The following is a 23,571-nucleotide window of genomic DNA, read 5'->3' as shown; positions in this document are numbered from 1 at the left end:
TTTAATATCCAGTGTCTGAGCTGGCCGTGTTCATTCCATGTCTGTTTGCAATAGGCATCATCCAATAACCAAGTACTTTATACATTTGTATGATTTGGCTTTCATTTAGAAGTGTGGAGAGTCTCTCTACACAAGACATCTTACACGGGAACACTCCAGTGTAGGGAGACGCAATGTTAGCTGGGAAGCCTGGTTTAAAAGGACTCAGGGCTAGCACAGATCTCTCCTCAAAGAGTTTGTTAATTTCATCTTCCCCTCCCTGAAGGCTGGTCAATTTCATATCCCCTTCTGGGAGGGGAAGATGAAATTAACAAACTCTCTGAGGAGGGCTGTCCTATGCTCTGTCTTTTAAATATATAGAGAGGTGAAATGGACAGAGCCTTGGCTTGGTCTTTTAAAACTAGCTTCCCAGCTAACACTGTGTCTCTCTACACTTGAGCATTCAGTGTAAGATGTCTTATGTAGAGAGACTCTTAGAAATGTACTGTTTTAGAAGTAGAAGTATTTGTGCACGTAGGCTTGTGTTGTGATGGGGAAGGCTCACCAATGCAGGGGGCCTAGTAGCTAGTTCTATGTCACACAAACCCATCTCCTCCTCCTACTCTCTGGAGCAGTTCTGCAAATTTTAACCAAAAAGGGGAGTAGTGCTGGGATGGGTGAGGGCTGATTTGGGTTAGGGAACTGGGGAAGGGAGGTTTAACTCTTTCTGCTGGTCCATTTTCCTGACCGCCCCCCATCTGCTCTCCTGTGTTTGGAAAACATGCAGCTTATCTGAATGCTGCCTGAATGTTTCCCCTCACAGGCGAAACAGCAGTTGCAAAGTGCCACTGAAGGGCAGGAAAAATGGTGCAGGGTGGGGGAGAGCAAGCCCACCCTCACTCAGTGCCCCACTCTGTACTGGGAAGCACCCCTCTGTAGCAGGCATTCCAGCGTGTTGTTTGAAATCCAGCATGGAGTAGTGGTTACAGCGTTGGACTAGGATCTAGGAGATTCTGGTTCGAAGTCCCACTGTGCCAGCCTCCTCCCCTTCCCCCATCCTCTCCCCCTCCCCCAAATCTCCAGCCTGGAGCTGGCTTCCATAAATAAATAAATAAATAAATAAATAAATAAATAAATAAATAAAACCCTGCTGAGGTCCTTCCCCTCCCCCAAACCCTGCCCTCTCCAGTATTGAAATGTCTTTGAAATTGTCTGTACTGACCCACACGGTGTAATCCGCCTTGAGTCTCTTTGAGAAAGGCGGACTATTCATAACATAATTTTTTTAAAAAAAATTATACCCTGCTCTCTGGTTAAGAAACTAGTTGTCTCTCTTCTTCTTTGGTTCATCTATTTAGCAAACAGCGGCTATGAGGGAACATGAAAAAAGGCTGGCTTTGCTAAGAGCTGTTTTAGAGGGAGGGCTGGGGTCAAAGGGATTGGCTTCTTTCAAGCTTGTTTTCTTTTGCCACTACGCTCACTGACTAGAAGCCCCGAGACTAAGAAAAATTATACCCCGAGGAGGCCCCTCCCCTCAAACCTCCAGGAATTCTCCAGCCTGGAGCTGGCAACCCCGCGTCCTTCTTCCCGAGCGCCTGTTTCTTCCAGCCCTGCCCTCAGTCGCTGCGGCGATGCGGCCCGGGCGCTTCCGGCGCTGGCCCCGTTGCTGGGCCGCGGTTGAGGGGCGGCTCCTCCTCCTCCTCCTCCTCCTCCCGGCTTCTCCCTCCTCCCGGCGCGCCTGAGGTCCCGCCGCCGAAGGTTTTGTTTCGCTGCCATGTAAACGCCGGGGGCGCCTCCGCCTCCTGCTCCTGCTCGGCGCTCCTGAGGGGAAGGCGCCTGCCCGCCCGGCCGCCCCCTGCCCCGGCCCGCCATGCAGCCCCCCGTGGTGGCCCTGACTGACTGCTCGCTCTTCCTCTGCTCTTTCAAGCCCAGCAGGCCGGCGGCCCGGCTGAGGGAAGACATGAAGAGGATCGCGGCCTCCGCCCCGCGCGGCCGGCGGAGGGTGGCCTGCGGGCGGAAGGTCTTCGGCGTCGGCCTGGCGGAGCTCCAGCAGCGGGGCCTGAGCCGGGACGGGGTCCCCACCGTGGTGTGGGAGCTGGTCGAGTACCTGGCTCGGCACGGTAAGTCGCTGTATTTCGAGCCCAGGTTAGCTGTCGGAGGACCCTGGGAGTTGTAGTTTGTTGAAGGGGCGTCCCTGTTTAGCGAGACCGCTTGGTGGTGGAGACTGCCGTCAAGTCATAGATGGCTTATGGCGACCCCTAGTGGGGTTTTCATGGCAAGAGACTAACGGAGGTGGTTTGCCATTGCCTGCCTCTGCAACCCTGGGCTTTGTTGGAGGTCTCCCATCCAATTACTAACCCAGGCTGAACTAGAGTTGCTAGTCTTCAGGTGGTGGCTGGAGATCTCCCAGAATTACAACTGATCTCCAGGCCATAGAGATCAGTTCCCCTGGAGAAAATGGCTGTTTTGGAGGGTAGACTCTATGGCATATACCCCGTTGAGGCCCCTCCACTCCCCAAACTCCACTTTTTCCAGGCTCCACCCCCAAAATCTCCAGGAATTTCCCAACCTGGACCTGGCAACCCTAGGCTAATCCTGTTTAGCTTCCCAGAGCTGATGAGACCGGGCTCACCTGGGCTATCCAGATGGATCAAAATGGGTAGCCCTGTTAATCTGTTTGTAGTAGTAGACGAGAGCAAAAATCCAGTAGCACCTATAAGACTAGCAAAAATTGTGGCAGGGTCTGAGTTTTTGTGAGTCACAGCTCACTTCTTCAGGTATCTTATTGGTGCTACTGGACTCTTGGGCTATCCAGGTTAGAGTTCCCATGCACTTAGGGCTATATCTTGCAGGGATTTCAGGCGAGACTAAACTGTGATTAAAGTAAGCTGGTATGGATGGGAATGGAGTACTGGTTTTTTTTAAAAAAAAGTGGGCACAAGTGAACTTTGGTTGCCAACTCCTGCTACCAAGAGCTGCGTGAGAAATTCCTGCAGATTTTGGGGTGGTGCCTGTGAAGGGTGGAATTTGTGAAGATGTAAGTCTGCCCTTCAAAGGTGCTATTTCCTAGAGGGGTCTGGAGCTCTAGAGATCAGTTATAATTCCAGGAGAACTGCAGGTCCCTCCTTGAGGTTGATATGCCTACTGGTACCTCTCATCTTCTGCTTTGATTCCTCCACTGCCACTCCTGATAGACAGTGTTGGATCAAGCATATGAGAGTCTTACAAACCTCTAGTTCCCAATGAGGAGTATGTATATATATTTATAACGTTTATATCCCACCTATCTGCCCAATCAGGACCACCAATGCAGCTCACAATTATAATGGTATAATAAAAATACATCATAAAACCAATTGCAAACAGAACAGCCAAGATCTCACTTCATAGCATTGATCTTTCCCCATAGATGTTAATTTTTAATTTTTTTTCCTTTGGAGGATTGTTCTGCAAACCTGGGGGATTCCTCCAGGTCTGTATACCCCATCTGTGCCTGGCCCCATTCTCTGGGTTTTTTGATTCACCCAGGCACCAGGTTTAGAATTAGATATATGATATTTTAAAACAACATAGCCCTGGAGTCTTCTCCATTAAGTTTTTCTTTCCCAATGAATAACCAGGTAAAATAAATTGAGCTAACCCTAGTGAAACTGAAGTGTGAACATACAGTGTGATGATTGTTGCTTTCCCTCCATCCTCTGAGGGTCCCATATGTGCCATGCCCTGATGCTTTCGAAAAGCATTTCTCTGAAAGATGAAGTGGTGTATAACCCATATTGTTATATGAATACTTGTGCTGCTTAGATTCTGATATAAAAAAGGAATTTGTTTTTCTGCACTGAGGCCTGTTACCCAGCAGATGTCAGAGTTGCATTTCCGAACCAATGTGGAGCTTCTCTGTTTTAATGCCCTGAGGACTGTTCCAGATAATCCTTGATACTTTAGCATTTCTATAGCAGGTTAAAGTTATGTGCATATATTACCTGTTACAACAGCTTACAACACAGGCCAGTTTAATTATCTCTTTGTGGCAAATGGGGGGCTAAGAGAGAGGGTGTTACCTAAGGCCAGGGATAGATAGGGATGTTTGACTGTACTAGTTTGGTATAGTAATTAGAGTCTTGGCCTAGGATCTTGGGATACCTAGGTTGGAATCCCTGCTTTGCCGTGAAACGTCACTGAGTGACTTTCAGCCCATCTACTGTCTCTTATCCTAACCTACCTCACAAGGTGGTTGTGAAGATAAAATGAAGGACAGAAGCATGATGTCATAACCCACGTTGGATTCCCAATGGGGAGAAAAGTGGGGTATAATTATCTAAATACGTAATGTTCAAAGAGCCCTGGGACATACTGCCCTGAATGGCCCCAGCATTGCTGGCAGTACCATAAGAGCTGCTCAGTTTACTCTTGGTGGGCCATGGTGACAATGACAACAGGTGCCTTACTGAAGGGTCCTTCCCTTGAGGTTCCCATCTGGCCCTATCTGAGATGTGCCCAGGGCTTGTCAACAGGGATATTTTCATGGCACGGAGGTGCTCTCCAGGTTTCCACAGCAGACCCCCCCACCCCACCCCGGAACATCATGAGGGGTGAATCTGCAGCAGAAGGGGGAACTGAACAACAATCCCCCTGCTTTGATTGTTAGAAATTGGCTCTGGTCCCTTATATTGATTTGGGATTCTAGAACTATTGGAATTTTGCTTAGTATAAAATAACACAGGATGCCAAGATTTGGCAAAAACTGTTGAGGTCTGTTTGACGTTTAACTAATGTAAGTAGCCAAGTCAGCTTTGCTGTGGCTGAAGTTTTCCAGATTGTCCTTCAGCTGGACTTTCTTATCAGTGTATCTGTTGCTCCTCCACTGCACAGCAATAGATCTTGTACCTGCCAAGAACAGATGAACATTTAGTTCACTGCATGGTGACCTATTAAATTCTGGAGTGCATACATTTAAAAAGCACTTTTCTAAGGTCAAGGTTACTAGAATACCACACTGATTTACTAATCTCAGTAAATATGCATTACTGAGAATATTTTATTGAATGTATATGAAGCTGCATGGTAGGGCATCATTGTCTGCACTTGACTGGCAGCTGCTCTCTAGGCTGTTAAGTAGAGAGAGGACTTTCTCAACTGTTAACTTTGATGCATTTAACTGGAGATGCCGGGGACTGGACCCTGGGACCTTCTACATGTGAAGCAGGTGCTCTGCCACAGAGCTAAGCCCCCTACTCATTTTGGTACAACAGTTGCAAACAGGTTTTAGGTAACTTTTAAAAGATTTTATTGCATAATTTAATTGTTTTTGTGGTATGAGATTCCCAACAAAGTTTGAAACTCACAGTCCCTTGCTTTGATGCAAACTGATTTCTTTGCTCCTAACAAAAGAATCCTCCCAATCTGTCTCCTCAGGTGAGCAGTATGCCTTTTGGCCACATGTCGCACAAGCAATATTCAAGTTTACTGAGGAGATCAGTCCCCTTTCCCTAATGAGGTTTGATTCTAAAAAAATTCAAAAGGATCCCTAGAAATGTGTATGGGAATACAGTTTTGTATAAAATGGCAGTAATTGTAGGTATTTATACCAGTTTATGTCTTGACCTGCTCAGTTAGTTCAAAGAGTGTTTGTGTCAATACATCGACCATTGTTAAGAGCATTTTCAAAGGTGCAGCCCTCTCTATGGTACCCATTATCCTTGTTCTATATTAACACTCTTGAGATTTTTTTAAAATATGGGGTAGACAATAAGCTAGCTCCTTTGTCTTCTTTTGATATATAATTACAGGACTGGCACAAGAAGGTCTTTTCCGGGTGAATGGCAATCTGAAAACAGTGGAGCATCTGCGAGCCAAGTACGAGAGCGGCGAGGACGCGGACCTGGCTGCAGAGGGCGACGTGAGCTCAGCCGCCAGTTTGCTGAAGCTGTTTTTGAGGGAGTTGCCCGATGGAGTGATCACTTCTGCTCTGCATCCCAAATTCATACAGCTTTATCAAGGTGACCGTCTCTTTGCCAACTCACGTCCTGCTAGCGTTTTCTTGTCTAGTCTGACACATTTATAGGCAGAACCTGCATTCAGGCACAGCAGACAAGACTTGTTGGCTTGGGACGAAAATGAGCTGAAAAATCTGTGGGATTCGTTCAGCGCCACACCTTCCTAGCTTGTAAGAAATCCACAGTTTAGTGTGATGTCCAAGTTGGGCACTTTAAGAAATTGTGGCTTGGTTGGTTTGACTACAAGCTGTGATTAAAACATAGTTTAAATCCTGATCTGTAGGTAAAGGGAAAAAAACATCAGTTTGTTAAAGCAGATCACACTTCATACCAAATTGTAATGGCCTGTGTAAACAGCTCTTGCCTTTTTTTTGTGTGTAGTACTTTAGCTTATGTTTACAATCTATTTTTTAAGGTTTTTTTTTTAATAGCTCCTAAAAAGGATTTGGAAAATTTTAATTGGACATGTTCGTACTTCTCACCTAAATGAATTCTTATGATCAGAAATGCAAATTCTCTCATCCAAAATAGACTGTACTTGTGAATAAATCCCTGAAAATGTATTTTACTGAACTAGATTCCTGCAGCAGGGGGAGCCCAGATCTATTTGAAGCTGCAGGCGCAGCTCTCATAAGCTGCAGTTCACATAAATGAATGTTCCTTCATATAAAACAAAATCCTGGCACATCGAAAATTAATGTATCAGGGAGATGAATTCCACCTTAGCCTTTCTTCCAGACTGTAATTTTTTAATACCATCTTTTTTTTCCTTGGAGGGTTTTAATGACTCTCCATAACAAAAATCTTGTGAACTCCCCCCAAATGATCTGCATGTGAGGTACAGATTAGCCACCGTGGTGAGAACCAGGCCATCATATCAGGGCAAAACACGACAGTTATTATAAGTGTAAATTATGAAAGCTGCCAAGTTTCCCGCCTGATTAAGAGAGAGAGCAAATTAAACTTCTGAGTTTAAATGTTCACAATGCTAAATCGTTTGCAGGGTGAGCAGGAAAATCTCCTTGGCTCCCGTCCTTGCAGTAAAACTAGCCTGCCAATTTGCTATTTTTGGCTATTTCACGCAGCGGGGTTCTTTTTCAGCACGCCTTGTCCCTCACTTGCAAACTTGTGTTTTGATAAGAACAAAGTTAACGGTGAGGAAGAAGAATGACCTACTTTTTTGTGGTCACAACCGCCCCAGAGGCTTATCACTCCACGCAACACTTAATGCTTTGGTTCATGTTGGAAAAAACATTCAGCAAAATAGTAATAACACTAAAAGGGGATACAAATTCCTGTGCAGTTTGCAGACAAACAAATGGTGCTTTTATGAAGTGGGTCACAGGCGCCTACTTTATATGAAGAATAGCCCTGCTGAATCAGAACAGTGGTTGATCTACTCCAGCATCTAGTAACCAAGCAGTTACCCTGGAGGGTGTTGGGGCCAAGGCTTCCCCCTGACATTGGTTGCTAGCACTGGATTCAGGCATTTGATGCCTCTTAATGTGAAGGTTCCCTTCAGATAGTAGCCATTAATGGATCTAATCTCTGTGAAACTGACTAATCCCCCTTTAAAGCCATCTGTGCTTGTGACCATCACCGTATCCACTGGCAGTAAGTTTTAATTACGTGTTGAGTAAAGTACTTCCCTTTTGTCTCTCCTGAATCTATTGCCTGTGAATTTCATTGAGTGCCCATGAGTTCTAGTATTTTGAGATGAGGAGAAGTTACCTCTGTCCACTTTCTTCTCTTGATTCATACATTTATAATTCTCTATCAGTTGTCTTTTTTTCTAAACCCAAAAGTCCCAGACTCTTTAGCCTTTACACGTACAGAAGTTGCTCTGGCCCCTTAATTATCTTAATTGCCTTTTTCTGTACCTTTTCTAGCTCTGCAATATCTTTTTTTTAGATATGGCAACTGGAATTGTCCAGAGTATTCCAAATGTGGCCTCACCATAAATCTACAGAGGGGCATTACTGCATGTTGGCTGTTGCCTCATATGGATCTGTGATGTAGCCTTGTTTGGGGATCTGAATGTGGATCTTTTATCCATGAGATTAAACATCATGATAAGCTGCTTTAATAGCGTCCTGTTAACAGTTGAGAAGGAAGCTGTGGAGAGAGGTTGCACATATTGAGCATCATTCTTTTGGGAAACTGATGGCGGTGTGGGATAAGGGGTCTCTCATGGCTTTAGCTTCACCCTGCCGGCCACAATGGGTCACTTTTGACTCACAAGAATGCCCCAGATATATGCCACAATTGACATGCTGTCTAATGAGAACAAGGATCTTTTTAGCATATCTGTTCTCTTCTCCAGCATGTCTGTCAGCTGACAATCAGAAGTCTCAGCTCCTCTTTAAAGGAAACCTTTTCATTACTAGTGACAAGAATGGGAAAACTTTAGCAAACGCACTGCCAGTTGAGCACAGCACAAGGTCACTGCTTCCAAGGCCGTACCGTGGGACTCCTCAACCAATTTAAGACTGATCAGAGTCCTGTTGGGTTATATATTTGTTGTTTGAACAGTACTTTAAAAAATCCTTTTCTTTTTGTAAATCCTCTGGAGTCCCTTGCCTTGGGAGAAACTGGGGTAAAAATATTTAAAGAAATAAATTCAGCTCAGACTTGCAGGCAGCCAATCTTTCACAAGTCTGTATTGGGCCCAAACAGGTTTGATGCAAGAGATCTATGACTGTGGCAGACATGCGAGGCTGTTAATTTTCAGGTGCAGAGCTGACGGAAAATTTTTATAACACCCCCCCCCTACAAACACAGTTTCTGCAGTTTAAATTTCCCCCACACAGGAAACAGCAGCTTTGGTACTGGTGGGAGGTAATTTGTGTTGTGGAAATTGGGCACTAATTTCCTCTAATGCCACTTCCTTGGTCAGAGTAACCCTCTGTGGTTGGTTCAATGTAAAGAATTTTTTTTTAATGGCTCTCTCATGTCACATTTGTTTTAGTCCTTAGCACTGTGGGCATGAGCACTGGGCTGGATGCTTTTTTGTGGGAGGGTGCCCTGTCAGTTGTTGACGAAATCTTTCCTTTTGTGGAGTTCTGCACATTTCTATCCCTGATGGCAGGCTGTCTTTTGCTGATGGGGGAAGGAGAGTGCTTGTCCCCTCTGCAGAGCCAACTGGGAAAATGTTCCTTCATGTCTGGATGCAGATTCCTTTATGATGAAACATTAGCCAGGATATCTTGGCAGTGGGAATGCATCTCCAAAAATCTCCAACATCCTCTTCGCAAACCTTCTCAAAGGATGTGAAGTTTTTCCGGGAATTACTCTCAAACTCCTGAAAGATAAGCCCAGGCTTCTTTTAACTTTGAAACCATGTCCTTTTTATTTGGTAGTAATGACTATCTACTGGTTCTGTCCCCACAGTCATTGCAGTGATTTTAAATGTGTGTGTGTCTTTAAATGCTTGGTGTGGTACAGATGAAGAACGGGGGTGAAAGAGCAGGATGAGTGAGTGAGATGATTGGTTGATGACTGAGAGTGTGGGCAGAGTGAACTGCAGTTTTTAGTTACTGAATGGAGAGAGAAAAGATTCAGTCAGGGTTTTGACAGACAAGCTGTGTGCAGCCTGAGAGTGTCTATATTTCTGAGAGAAATATTGAGTCTAGGCAAAGCAGGCAACCTGTGTGGAAGCCTGAAATGATTCTCATTCTAGTTCAATTAGGCAACCTGTGTGAAAGTCGGGAACCACAGATCTCTTTGTCAGATGCATCTGGCAGGGAGCGCTGTGGTTATCGAAGGCCCATACTGCATTGGAATTGGATGGTCTAGCTGTTTGGCTTCTACAAACTAACAGGGCAAACTCGTTTGAAGCCAACTGATACACACACCAAAAGGAGATGTTTACATATACTAGCAAAGGAATGTTTTGATTGCTCCCTCCCCCTCCCCCCCTAATTGCCTCTTCCCTCTCTTGCTCTTCTGTGTTTGACCAGTCTCTGTATCAGGCATCTGACGAAGAGAACTTGATTCTCGAAAGCTTATGCTAAAATAAAATTGGTTAGTCTTAAAGGTGCTACTGGACTCTTTTTGATTTTGCTACCACAGACTAACACGGCTAACTTCTCTGCATCTATGAACTGTGTATGTTTGTGAAAGAACATCCAGTCTGGGCAAAGCAGGCAAGCTGTGTACAGCCTGAGAGTGTCTGTGAATTTCTGAGAGAAATATAACCCGTGTGAAAGCCAGAACTGTGTATGTTTGTGAAAGAACATTCAGTCTAGTTTTGACAGGCAAGCTGTCTGCAGCCTGAGAGTGTGTATGAATTTGAGACGGGGCAAAGCAGGCAACCTGTGTGGAAGCCTGAGGGGATTCTCATTCTAGGCAATCTATGTGGAAGCCTGAACTGTGTGTGTCTATGAAAGTAAATATTCATTTTGTCTAAAGCAGGTAAACTGTGTGTGCGCCTGAGAGAAAGTCTATGTGTATTTGAGTGAGAAATTGATACCTGAAGCAGGCAAACGGTGTGTGCAGCCTGAGAGAGAAAGTTTTTGAAGATCTGAGTGACTGTGCCTATGTGAGGAAACTTTAAGATCTGAGAACTATCTTTGAAACCATCAAGCTTAAGTACTAGAGTGAAACCGATACTCTTCATGTAAAAATAAGTTTGTTTGTTTATCCCAGAGTATCTGTTATTCGCATATCCCATTCCTATCCTCAGGGTCACATAGTCCCACGAAGAAGCCTGACGCTTGGGCACGTTTTTAAAGGGGAAATTTAAATTATTTTGAAATATAATTCCTAGTGGCAGCAATCAACCCAGAGGGGGCAAGAAGAAAAGGGTTAAAGGCAAAATCTAATTAGAGAAAGGAAGGGGCTCTTTACAGTCATCAGTGTAGGTTCAAAAACCTACTGAATCCATATTTTTAAAAATTAAGTATTTAACATTTTACCACTATGCTTTAATACAAAAAGGTTGATATTGTGTTGATCCTGAGCAATCCTAAATGAATGTGTGTCTGTTTGCAACTCCCTAAAGATTTAAAAGTTTGGGTGTCTTTTTAATGGAAAAAGCATATTCTTTTTGTGTGATGAACCCACCTTTGTAAATTCTCCAGTATTTCTGTGAATTCACCAGTAAGATGGCAAGTTACTTCTCTCGACCAGTTTCTTCCTCCACTTCCTGTTTTATTTTTGCCATGATATCTAGAACAGTGCGGTAGGATTAATGCCTTGCTTACCAATCATAATTTGCTGGTTTGGATGCCAAGACAAACCATAGCTGGAGAAAATAAGGAAGGAACTCTTGTAAGGAAGGGTGAAGAGTGAGCGTGTGATCCCATGGCATGATCCTGAGTCTCCACTGAATTTGAGGAGTCATGAATCGTGATATTTGAATGAGAAACCTGAAATTTGCAGTTCTGTAAAGAATAAGAGCTGGAGTAAACAAATTAGACTCTTCTTGTTCCATTAGGCTGAAGATGTTGATCATAAGCACTTTGGCTCAGAGTATTTGTATCCTAGGGAAAGATTAACATTGTGAGTTTTTCAAGGAATAAAAAAGACCTTTGTTAAACTGGAAAACTACCAAATGCGCTCAAGTGTCAGCAGGAGGTGGTGCGAGATAATTAGCTCTCAAAGGCATTTCCTAATCAGGGAGATGGCCAGAAAACATGCTTCCCTTATGGAATAGATTAGGCCTTGCTGTTTGTAACTCCAAGACTTTGTGGTAACAAATAATTCTAGTCGCTGGAGAGTAGGTTCAGTGTGGTGACTGCAAGCATCATCTAGGCAGTCCCCCGTGTAAATGCCAGTTTTGCAGCAGTCTCAGTATGTTTCTACAGATAAGTGACGCCAGATTTGCTGCTCTTATTGGGCTGTTGATCTATCCTAAAAGGATCAAGGGAGATCAGTTGTTTAATATTTTTTGGTGAAAAAAATCTTTCAATTGTTCTATTCTTTTTTATATATATATAAGGTAGAAGGCGTGAAGCCTTTGGACAATTTGCTATGTCATCCCCCACCCCTCTCATTCTTCCACTCTACTCTGGTGTCTCATTTATTTAGAAGAGCAGTTTGGGTGGGGAGAAGTCTTCGTCTTTTGGATATGTGGACCATAATCCGTGGCCTGCACGTTACCTCTAATGAAGGGGCAGCAGACTAGAACCATCCACTCTTTTGGGGTGACAGATGCTCATTTACCAATTTAAAGTGGACTGAATGTAACCGCTTGGATAGTCGGTCATTTCATTTGTTTAAAACTAAAGGTAATCTGAAAGTGCCACATGTCCAACGTTACAGACACAGGGACAAGATAGTTTAATGTGGGCAACAGCCATAGGACAGTATTCACATTTAATTACCTTTGGGTGTAATTATTGTCCTGAATGACCTCCATGGTAATAATTATAGTAAATGCGCTCCATGGTTGGAAACAGCTATTAGTTGGGAACATGGTAGGGAACCGCTATTAGTATGAATCTTATAAGCTGCCAAGGTAATGGCGCACTATGAGTAATATATTTATCCAGCTCATGGAGCAAAGGACAAATATTTCTACATCATTCCATGCAAAGAAGTGGTCAAAGATACCTTTCAGAATTCAGGCTATAGGAGCAATCACTCGATAAATCAATCCTCTCTATCATCTTGTCATGATGACATTTTTAGCCATCTCCTCCTTACCCAGATTTCTGACCAGCTGCAGAAGGGTGGTAAATTTTCCTTATCATTTGGCTAAAACAATATGACAACCAATGTACTTGTATAGTCTGGTAAGTCTGTCTGGGTACAAAATACCTTGGTGAGATAGATCAAAACCTGTGCCGCCCTGCCAGGTACATCAGATGAAGACAAGTGGTAAATGGCCATCCCTAACTCCCCATAAAAAGGCCTATCGTCTTCACCTTTGGGTTGGGCTTTTAACCTCTTCTGCTATTTTGAAAAGGACACTGTATCCCCATGACAGCTGTTCAATTCATTGAGTCGAGGTGGGTGTGTGATAACTGTAGCTGCGAACCTCCAGCCACAAGAGAGCAACCTCATAACCTAATCTCCTATCCAGTCATTTGATAGGCACTTGTAGTGTGCAAGGCTAAGCCAGGTTTCAAAGTGGCTCATGTCTGAGCACATCTAATTACTTCACTGTCTCCAGCTGGCTTCACTTGGACTTATTGAGAAGATTTTGAGAACTGATACAGGAATGTTTTGAACCAAGTTCACATGGCTTTACTTCCGAGAGATCCACACGCTGCTGCACACTGGATGGTTTTGCTCAGCAGCACATAGGACTGATTTGCCACCCAAAAGCCTGGTGCAATTTTCTAGGTCATCAGCTGTACTGCTACTGGGACTTGGCTTGTTCCCAGGGTATTTGACCATGTACTGGTGTAGACATTGTGTGTGTGTGTGTGGGGGGGTGGTCCTAAGTTGCACCCCAAAGTTTACTATTCCTGCATTGGAGTTTCCATCTTAAAACTCCTTTCCATTCAAAGCTGAAATTTTGGACAGTTAGGAATGGTGTAGTGTAGTCCTGTGGCTTGCATGAACTATATACACCAGAAGGTTGATGGTCAGTTCAGTTGCATATGTAGAATTTCTTTTAAGATGGGCCTTTATTGACCAAACTGTGTTTGATACTTATGCTGCAGTTCCAGTAGTCATGACAGATGGTGACCAGTCTGGGCAGGTGGAGTCTAGTCTGGAAGGGGAATTCTTAGGAGAAGGGAGGAACATATTAGGACAAATTCCCAGCTACTGCTGCAGCATGTTTTCATATGCAAGCAAGGCAAGAAGTAGTACGGGGTGGTGGTGATGGTTCTGTGCATTCCTGCTTTAACAGAGACATAGACGGAATATACAGTTCCAGGAGCTATACGGAGGAAGGGTGGGATAATGAAATGTAATGGATAGGTTGGTTGTAATGGTAGGCAGTACGAGGCATATATCATAATGTTATTGCCAGTTCAACCAGGGTGGATTGGCCATTAAGGCCATGGCTTTGGGGGCTGCCCCCTAAGATGGGACTGCTTCGCTAGGGGTGGTCCTGCGCAACGTGAGACTGGCCTCGTCTTGCCTAGGGCTACTGCCACGCTAGATGAGATTCGCTTTGCCTGTGGTGACCCTACACAAGATGAGAGACTTGGGATTGCTTGGGATTATCATGTGTGGGAACCTTACCACCAGCCTGTTCTTCATCCATTGGAGACGTGTCCAGGGAGGGGGTATGGCCCTTTTCCTGGGCCGTTTTGCCTTTCTCAGTTGGCCCTTGCAGTTCAGATTACACTGTCTGTTGGGTACGGCCTGGCTGATGGGCACTCATGGTGAAATGGCCATGTGATTACTTCTTCAGCTGAGCCCAGATGCGTGTCCTCCTCCCCACTATGAATGCCTAGGTAAACCACACTACAACTACCCCAGATGCGCAGCTGCTTCAACGTATGACATGCAGGTACTGCGTATAAATCCACTTAACCCATCCCCTTTCTCAATGTACCAGTCTGACCTGTGGGCCTGAGGGATTGTTATCCTTCCTTCTGTCACTTCCTGTTTTATGTTTAGAACCAAAGGTGCATAACACTGTGTATTTTTTTCTTTATCTACAGACAAGCAAAATTACGGCCTTAACGCTTTGAGAGAACTCCTGAGGCAGCTTCCTGAGGCCCACTATCGCCTCCTGAAGTACCTTTGCCAATTCCTAAGGAGAGTTGCTGAGCACCATGCTGAGAACAGGATGACTCTTTCCAACCTTGCGACCGTTTTTGGACCCAACTGTTTTCAGTAAGTTCTTTGCTTAAGCAAAACTCCCAGTTTGAAACCAAAATTTGGGCAGGATGTAGAGATGAGGGGCTAGCTGCACAAATGACTGGCACTAGAGCAAACTGTTTGGATATCATCCAATGTGGATGATACCGTTTCATTTTTAAAGATAAGTATACTAGCCCTCAGAGTTACTGCCCTGTTCCAATATGTAATTAAGCCATTAAAATACATTGCAATGGAACAAAAGGCGCATTCCTAAACTGGCCTGCTCAGATGTAGTCGTCAAGGCTTGCTCCCAGGAAAGTTTCCTAGGATTACATCCAAGGTGACATTAAAGCAGAGGTCTCCAGTGTGGTGCCTGTGTGAGCCAGGGCGCCCGCCAACACCTTTCTTGGTGCCCACCAAGTGTTTCTAGGAAGTGGGTGTGGTCAGGTGGGGCTGCTGCCCAGAAGGCTTCTGATTGGTCACTGGAGATCTGATTGGCTGTGCAGATTAAAATAGCAGCAGCTGTCAGCACAGTGTTAGTTTTATTCTCCCTATTTCCTCTTTTCCAATGTGTTTTAAATTACCTGTCTTCTCCTCTGCACTTGAGTTTCCTCTGTGTGGGTGACTGTGCCTCTGAGACAAACGTTGTGTGGTTGGCTTCACTTTCAGCAGCCATTTTGTGGTTGTGCACACCACGCTGTTTGAATTTCAAAGGTACCCACATGCTCAGAAAGGTTGGGGGCTCCCCTATTAAAGGAAGACACAAGAGCTTATCAAAGTAGCTAATCAAAGAGGCTGGGATGGAACCTTCACACTCTGAGTTAATTCATGCTCTGGTTATGTGATCTCCTGAGCCTTTTCACATCTGTATTCCGCAGGTATGAATCTTGCATAATTTAGCAATGCACAGACCTGAGATCTAATTCTCACCTGCACTGAGTTACTTTATTTCTGTACACTTGATGCATGTGTGATCTGACTCATTGAGAACTGGTCTGTATGAGGTGATATGATGGTTCTGATGGTGGTTTTGCATCTGAGATGTTCCATTCACATATGTAAGTCATCGCTGGAGTTTGCAGTTGTCCAGTGATAGACACGTAGATGAGAATCAGCAGATTTTTCCACACTAAATACATACATTTCAGAACCAGTTACAGAATTTGCGGGTTTGTCCAGAAAGGAGGCCCGTTAATCTTACAAACTGGCAATGCCGATATTGGAAAGAGCCAGGGGGGTCAGGAAAAGCTGAAAGATTTATTGATTTATGTAATTTAAAATGTTTCTAAGTCTCCTTTCTACCCAACTTAGGGTCCTCAAGGCGATGAACAGTAAAAACATTAAAACAAGTTTGAAAAATACATACAGATGTGTACAGAATGATTAAAAACACATAGACACATAAAGAAATTAAGAGGAAGGGGGGACAGTGAGAATCTGCTTCTTGGCAGATGATTTAACACAACAGAGGAACGAAAATGCAATAAATCACCGTATTAGTCTTGTATAATTATATTTAAAGTGACTAGTACAATATGTGAATGAATAAATAAGTTATATACAATCTCATAGTCTTTTAACAACATTATACAAAAGACAATCCATTTCACGCCTTCCCCCTCTTCACTGCAGCCCCCGCCCCCAAGCTGCACAGCTGTTTGTTCACCAAACTTTTTTTCATGATCACTTTGCTGATATTAGTTGTAATTTTAAATGTGGTTTGGGGGCTCTTGGATCGTATTCTGCGAAGGTCCAATATGTTCCGGTTCCGTTCCGCCATCACCACCTCTGCCCAAGTCCTTGTGACCCCATGAAAGATTATTCTTGGGGTGGTTGCAGAAGCAGTGCTGATGTAGAGACACTTAGATTGCAGAGGGGGGAGGGTGTGAAATCACAGAGCTGCACTGACCGAAGAGACAGGCGGAGCAATTTAACATCTTCCCCCCCTCTTCACTGCAGCCTATTTGTCCATGCAGGTTCAATAATTCCAGAATAATCTTTCTGTGGGTCAAAAGGCACTGCAGGGGTGGAAAGGAATGTGGAGAGAATAAGTCCTTTCCAAGAATAAGTCCTTTCCAAGCGACAGTCCCAGTTCAATGTGTAAGAAAGTCCAAGGTTCAATCCTTGATTTCCCCAGTTAAAAGACTGAAGACCTTGGAGAACCTCTGCCAGATTAATGGCTTGACTCTGGATAAGTTTTGACCCTTTTATCTAATGGGAAGGTTAACTTATTGAGATACAAGAACAGGGAAGAAGAGGCATCTTGGGAAGGGGAGCAGGGCTTCCTCCCATTTAATACACTCATTTCCTGTTTCACTGGTACTTGATGCGGAATCCTGTGAAGTGTACAGGGAAGAATTATGCTGAGAATGGTGTAGACAGTTGTTGAAAATACAGTATTAAGATTATTTGATGTGCTCTTATTACAATGATGTGGCGCAACCACTTCTTTCTTGCTGGCTTTTTAAAAATCACTTCCTAAACGTCCTGCCCTTTTTGAGATACTGAAGTGGCTTTCTTAGTTTCAAGCTGGTCCAACTTCTGTAGATCAAGAATGCTTTTCTTTGGGGAGCTGTTTTCCTACTGGTTTTTGTTTGTTCCTTTCTGCTCTCCCTTGTGACTTGCTTGTTTATGGGATTGTGGAATCTGGAGAGCGCTGACCAGTGGGCAGTGATAAAAAACAAACAAACTCTATTTGTGCAGTATGCAAATCGTTGTGTTGGCAGCCTTGTGTGTGTTCCTATTTCCCCGTGTCAGCTAATATGAAACAAAAGAATATGTGGATAGGGGCAATGAGGGTGTCTTGATTCAGCATCTTGGAAGAGGTATGCAGCTGCATTCTGTTGTGATTTGGTTCTTGACATTAAAGTAAAAACCCCACAGATTGATGATAGCACATGAACTTGGTATGCACAAGGTTCCACGTTCAAATTCTAGCATCCCTTTTTGGCTACTTTATGGGAAGTTGCAAGTTGCTTACATTGCCAAGGTGGTGACTTTTACTAGAAAAGAGGGGATGAAGATGTGCGAAAGTCTTTTAGTAGCTGACAGCTCACATAAATGTAAAGATACAGAGAAGCAAGAAAGAAAACTGTGATGGATGAATCCCTTGAACCCCAACATGACCTCCTTCATGCATTCAGGAAGGTGTGTCAAAGTCTTTTGTTCCAGAGGGAGTTTGGTGAAGGGTACGTTGCTTTGGCAGCATTTTACCTGTGTGCATTAGTTCTGTATTGGTTTTAGCATTGCTGGATATTTATGATGTTTTTGCTGTTTTGTTAGCTGCCTTGAATATCTGAGGAGGTAAAGCAGGATATAAATATTTGAAATAAATAAGATCAAGTGAAATGGATCATAGGAAGCTGTCTTATACTGAGTTAGACCATTAGTCTATCAGGGTGATTATAGTCTTCTGTGATTGGCAAAGTATCTCCACCTTCTCAAGCAGAGGTCTTTCTGATCACCTCCCTGCCTGTCCGTTTTAAATGGAGATGTCATCTGGGATTGAACCTAAGACCTTACACATGCAAAGCCGATGCTCTGTCACTGAGCTATATAACCCCTCCCGTGCCATTTAACCCTCTAGGGTGTACTACAAAATGCCTCTCTTTGGAGAAATATTTACGCATTGATAGATGCATCACTGACAGGTGATATCATGATGTTCTGGAACATTAACACCAGACATTTGTACATTGAAGCATGTGTCCTATTTGATGGTTTGAGTGAGATTCTTATCAATGCATCAGTTTAATATTTGGACTTTAGTACTTGGGTCCCCTCCCCCACACCTTATTCCTGGTGACTTTTACTAGGCAAGCATCTTGTATGCTCAATTGTTAGGGTTGCTAGTCCCCCACCCCCGGTGAGAGATCCCCTGCTCCCAGCCTCCACCCCCCACCCCTGCTTACCTGCTGGCGGGGGGGGGGTGGAATGCACCTCCTGGGGCACGCTCCCAGTAGCATGGTGTGCTCCCACGTGCTGCAACAGCCCAATTCAGGCCTGATTTGGGCCAATTTGGCCACTGCGGAGCACAGGAGCAGTGCTGCGCTCCACAGCAGCCTGATTTGGGCCCGAATCCACCCGATTCAGGATGCTGTGGAGTGCAGCAGCACTCCTGCACTCCGCAGTGGTGTGATTAGGCCCCCTGTGGAGCGCCGGAGGCCTGCGCAGTGACGTCGCTTCCTGGATTTCAACGTCCTATAGAACAATTTTTCTTCAAGTAATATTTTGAAAGTGTGCACAGGATCACTGGGGTGTGAGGTGTGGTTTGGGAAGAGCTTTATTTTATTTGTTGTGTCCACATCCTCTCCCTTCTTGTTTTTCTTGTCTCGCTAGAAGCCAAAATAACGAAGCATGAAGACTGTCATTGTGTGTGTCGCTAACTAACCTATGAAGTGCCTTGCTGTTATAATGACAACAGCAGGGCATTGGGATGTATTTTAAGGAAAGGAATTGTATCATTATAACAGCCATGTTTAGCATCGTGAAGAATCACGTCAGATTAAAGGGGGATACCTTTTCATGCCTCATACCCTTTCATGCCACAGACTAAGTGGGAGAACTTCAAAGATGTCATTCCATAGTTGCCAGCTGCAGATGTTTTGCACGTTCTTGAGAAGTGCATAGAATATTGGGAGTGTGTGTGTGTCAGTGAACTGACTGGGCCCATCATCCTTGCGTTTCCTGGTTTAGTCATCCACCTGTTGTTACTATCGATGACTAGGTAACTGTTGCCAGAAAAAGTCCGTGTGCCTGTTTTGCATGCCCTTCCTGTCTCTTTTTCCCTCCTGCTGCTTGCACCTGCCAATTTCGTTTTGTCCCAAGTTAAACCGCAAGAATGTAGGCCAGAGATATGATGAGCAATCAATTGCCCCCATGGGCGGATTACATTTTCATTCCACTTAATCCTGCAGAAGAATTTTAGGAGCCCTGAAATCTCACTACCATACTTAGAGATCGTGCTGCAGAGTGTTTAGCTACGAAACTCGACCTCTTGCTTTTCTCTCTGTATGGTGCCCAGTTTGGATTAAATACAATAAATAGACTTAATTGTTACTTTCCTGCATTTGTGTCTTTACAAGGGAGACTTCTGTTTTGTTGTTATACAGAAGAGTATAATGACTGGGGGTTTGAAAAACAAAAACAAACCCAAACTTGAGTTCACCACAGCTAACGGCCAGATTTTATTCTGTTGCTTAAAACTGTGAATAAACAAATTAGGTGGCTGCTTTAAAAACTGCCAAATCTTAGACATGGCTCAGATTTAACTTTCAGAGGCTATTATTTATTCTGGATTGAGTAGTTTTCAAAAGCCCATTCAGCTACATTTAACTCACTGAAAACAATCCTGATTGGTAATTAAATCTCCCAGTGAAAGCTTATCATAGGTTCCCCAATGATAATATCTGTAATAGTGGCAAACCTGGCCAGAAAGGCCCCTTTGCCCACTGCTATCACCTTTCTTTTCTGGTATACAGACATAGGGGACACAGGATGTGTTCTGAGCATCAATGAGTCCCAACACACATCCTCAGAGCTCCGCAGAAATGGAGTAGGCAGGCATCCTAGAAAAGTGAGGCAGTGACATATCCTAGGCTGAAGCCTTCCTCCAGCCGAAGGAAGTTATTCTTCCTCTGATGGAAGTCTCCTTAGGCTGGAGGAAGGCTTCAGACTTCGCTTGGGAGAGTGGTAGGATATAAGCCTGTGCTTTGTGATCGGTACAATGTTCAATAGTTTGGGGAGACTTGAGTTTAAGTCCCTGTTTGCCCCAAAAGGTTACTCGGTGACCCTGAGCCTTTCATTCCCCCATCCCTGGCTGAATGGTAGAACCAGGAAGCGGTATGGATGTGACAGGACTTGATTTACTTGGGATTATAGTGTTTTTCTTCCAAGGAGTCAAATGCCGCAAAGTTTTTTTAATGGAATGCTAGTCTGTTGTGGTCAGATCGTGTCAGCCTGCCTGAGTGATTCAGGAACTGGTAATGAGATATGGAATATGTCAGATGTAGATCTTGTCCTCTGTAGCGGGAGACTGTGCTATTGACTGGAGAGGCATTCAGGAACCAATGAGAGCTGATTTTGTCATTGCCATCTCTTAGCGACAAGAGCGGTGGACAAAGTACTGAGGAGAGAATGTGGGTTGGGTAGCAGGGGCTCCGTAAGGAAGTAATGGATGGTGGGAGGGGAGGGTACAGGGGTGAAGCACTGGAGGAAGCATGGTAGGGATAAACTCAGGGAAGGGAAGTTGGAAGTTGACTCTCCTCAGCTCATGTGCATCTGTATAGCCACATTTCCATTAATATTTCTACCATTTGGGCAGCTTGATAGTAATGGTGTCTACATGGGTGTTCAGAAATATTCATTATATGCTTTCTGCCTGAGAATGGGCAGGTGTCTCCAGACACACCCATATTCCCTTTGAAATCCTGCAGGCTCCTAACCATTCCACTTGCATTCCTTTTTCTTACTCCCTTAAGGGTCCTTGCATAGCATTTTCCTTTCAGTGGTGGTGATCCCCCCACCGCCCAGTACAAGGATCCACCTCATAGAGTCAAACTCTTGTTTAGTAGTAGGCACAATTTTTATATTTCTTTCTAACTCCTATTTATTTATTTTTATTTATTTATTTATTTCCCATTTATATTCCGCCCTCCCCATATTTCCAGCAGGCTCAGGGCGGATTACAGACACATACAGTTAAAATATATAAAACGATTATTATAAATTAGTAACCATAAAAACATCCAAAATTTCTACACAATTTAAAATACATATAAACATGAACATAGCTGCACAACTAACCAGCCTAAGTCTGTGCTGTAGACAATAATGGTATCCATTCGCGTGGTGAAATCGGGCATCCGTGTGTGTAGATGACCCAATAACCCTGGAAATGGACCCAGGGGGATTACATATCCATTGGTTTCTTTTCCCCATTTTGTGATATGGCTATGCGCCAGAATTTCTGTAATGGTACATAGAGGTCATGGGAAAAAATAGTGTTTCTGACTCTGAGCATAAGCTGCTATCGTTGTCCTTTTTCTGGACCACAGTGCACCAGTGCATGCAGAAGTTTGAACGCTAACAAAGGAATGACTAAACCTGCACATTATGGAAGAGAGCCCCTTAAACCATTCATGTAAATCATGTATTCAAGCATCACCCATAAATAGCTAGCCTGTTACTCGTCCTTCCTGGTCCCCAGTTGCAATCACTCTGATTTTCCAGCACTCCGAGGGTTAGATTCAAACTAAACTGGCAATTTCTGCTGATTCTCCCATCCCGCTGCAGACCCTTCTCATGTCATTCCTCAGGGTCTTCTCCCCCAGGAGCAGCATTTTTGTGGAGATCTGTAGACTGCAGTTGGAGGGAAGAAACAGGAAAGATCTGTTTTGCTATTGGAAAATTTAGTTTAATCCAACCCCAAACACCCCACTGCCCTTCTTGGCTGCCTAGCTTCTTCAGTGCAGAACCACTTCAGTGTAGGAAAGAAAGCTGTGCATAGCGTAACTGCCTGTATATTGCTTTAGCGTGACATCAATGCACCATCTCATGCAGAAGTCTGAAAGATACCAAAGGAAAGTCTGACCTGTTGCTACAGTTCTGTGCGCTCTGGGATAGGATGCCATACAAAGGTCTTACGCTGTTCATGGCTGGGGAAAGCAGGGGTGAGAAACATGAAGGTGTATTCCTGTCTGCATACAACAAGATCAGAACTTCTAGTTGCTCTATGAGCATATCTGATGCAAAAACCACTAGAGGGCTTGGGGGTGTATTTGGACTATTAGTGCAATGAAGTCTGGTGGTGTGGACTGGTCTCCCTGCAGTTTCCTTCTTTGGCCAAAGCTGGGTCATGGCTAGGATCAGGAAATTCCTGGGGATTTGGGAGCAGAGCCTGGGGAGAGTGTGGTTTAGGAAGGGGGAGCGGCCTCAGCAGGCTATAATGCCATAGAGTCCACCCTCCAAAGCAGCCATTTTCTCCAGTGGAACTGGTCTCTGTAGTTGAGTTCAGTTGTAATTCTGGCAGATTTCCACGTCTCATCTGGAGACAGGCAACTGTAGTCACGGCGCACAGGTTGACTCTCCCCCTGACATCTCTCGAGTGACTAGGTTGTGCAACTACAGTGCCACTGAGTCCTGATGGGGTGACAACCTTAAGGAGCTTTTTTATTTGAATATGTGCCTGTTTTTTTCTCAGTCCTTCTGGGAGTTGCATTCAAGGCACATCCTTTTTTTAATGCCACCTTGAAATCGCTTTTTGGAGTCTTCTTTTCAATTCCATCATGTCTCCTTGACTGCAGAACTGTTTCTCCAAAATTTTTGTATAGTATCTTGCTGAAAACCATAGCTTAATCATTGAATTAGAATCTCAGAACTGCAAAGCTGATGGGGATCCTCAGTTTTTCTTTAAAAACATGTCTCGTTGCCAAGAAGTGAATTCTGCTGCACAACATGAAAATCCTTCAGAGATTTCGATTTAATGCCATTGCAATGTATTGTGAGAACTGCTTTTTTCAATTTACAAGCATAATACTTGGGCAGCCTTGAGTCCGTCCCTCCAATTGTTAGTCTGTTGCACAATCAATTTTCTGTAATGATGTACTGCTGTCACTTAAATTCCTAAGCCAGGTCATATTGACATCAATATAGTAATTGCAAACCAGGCTTTTCATTCCATTAAAGCACAGGTCATTAATGACTACAGGGGTAGCTGGCCAGATGTTGCTTTGATAATGTACGTAAACAGAGGCAAGAGTGAGCCTTCAAGCTCAGAAATTTCCACCTTTTACATCCTGGGGTAATTAGCAGCAGTTCTTGTTTTAAGCAATTTGGCAGTGAATAGAACACAAATAGGCAAAAGCCAACAAGCTAGCACTTAGAGTGT

At 44.1% G+C, this 23,571-nt stretch overlaps 1 protein-coding gene across 2 annotated transcripts in view; it reads left to right on the top strand.

Moving 5' to 3' along the window:
- Positions 1 to 1,760: 1,760 nt before the first annotated feature.
- The window catches only part of FAM13A (family with sequence similarity 13 member A), a 172,271-nt gene continuing 150,460 nt past the window's right edge, over positions 1,761 to 23,571 (top strand). For both annotated transcript variants that reach the window (XM_054990382.1, XM_054990380.1), the window contains exons 1-3: positions 1,761 to 2,099; positions 5,769 to 5,978; positions 14,543 to 14,717. In XM_054990382.1, coding sequence (XP_054846357.1) covers positions 1,850 to 2,099; positions 5,769 to 5,978; positions 14,543 to 14,717 — 635 coding nt within the window. In that variant the 5' untranslated portion in view covers positions 1,761 to 1,849. The remainder of the gene's footprint in view (positions 2,100 to 5,768; positions 5,979 to 14,542; positions 14,718 to 23,571) is intronic.

This window comes from Eublepharis macularius, chromosome 10, assembly GCF_028583425.1.
Source record: "Eublepharis macularius isolate TG4126 chromosome 10, MPM_Emac_v1.0, whole genome shotgun sequence".
NCBI lineage: Eukaryota > Metazoa > Chordata > Lepidosauria > Squamata > Eublepharidae > Eublepharis > Eublepharis macularius.
The sequence above is the reverse complement of the archived record's forward strand: the minus strand, read 5'-3'. Positions and strand labels throughout refer to the sequence as shown.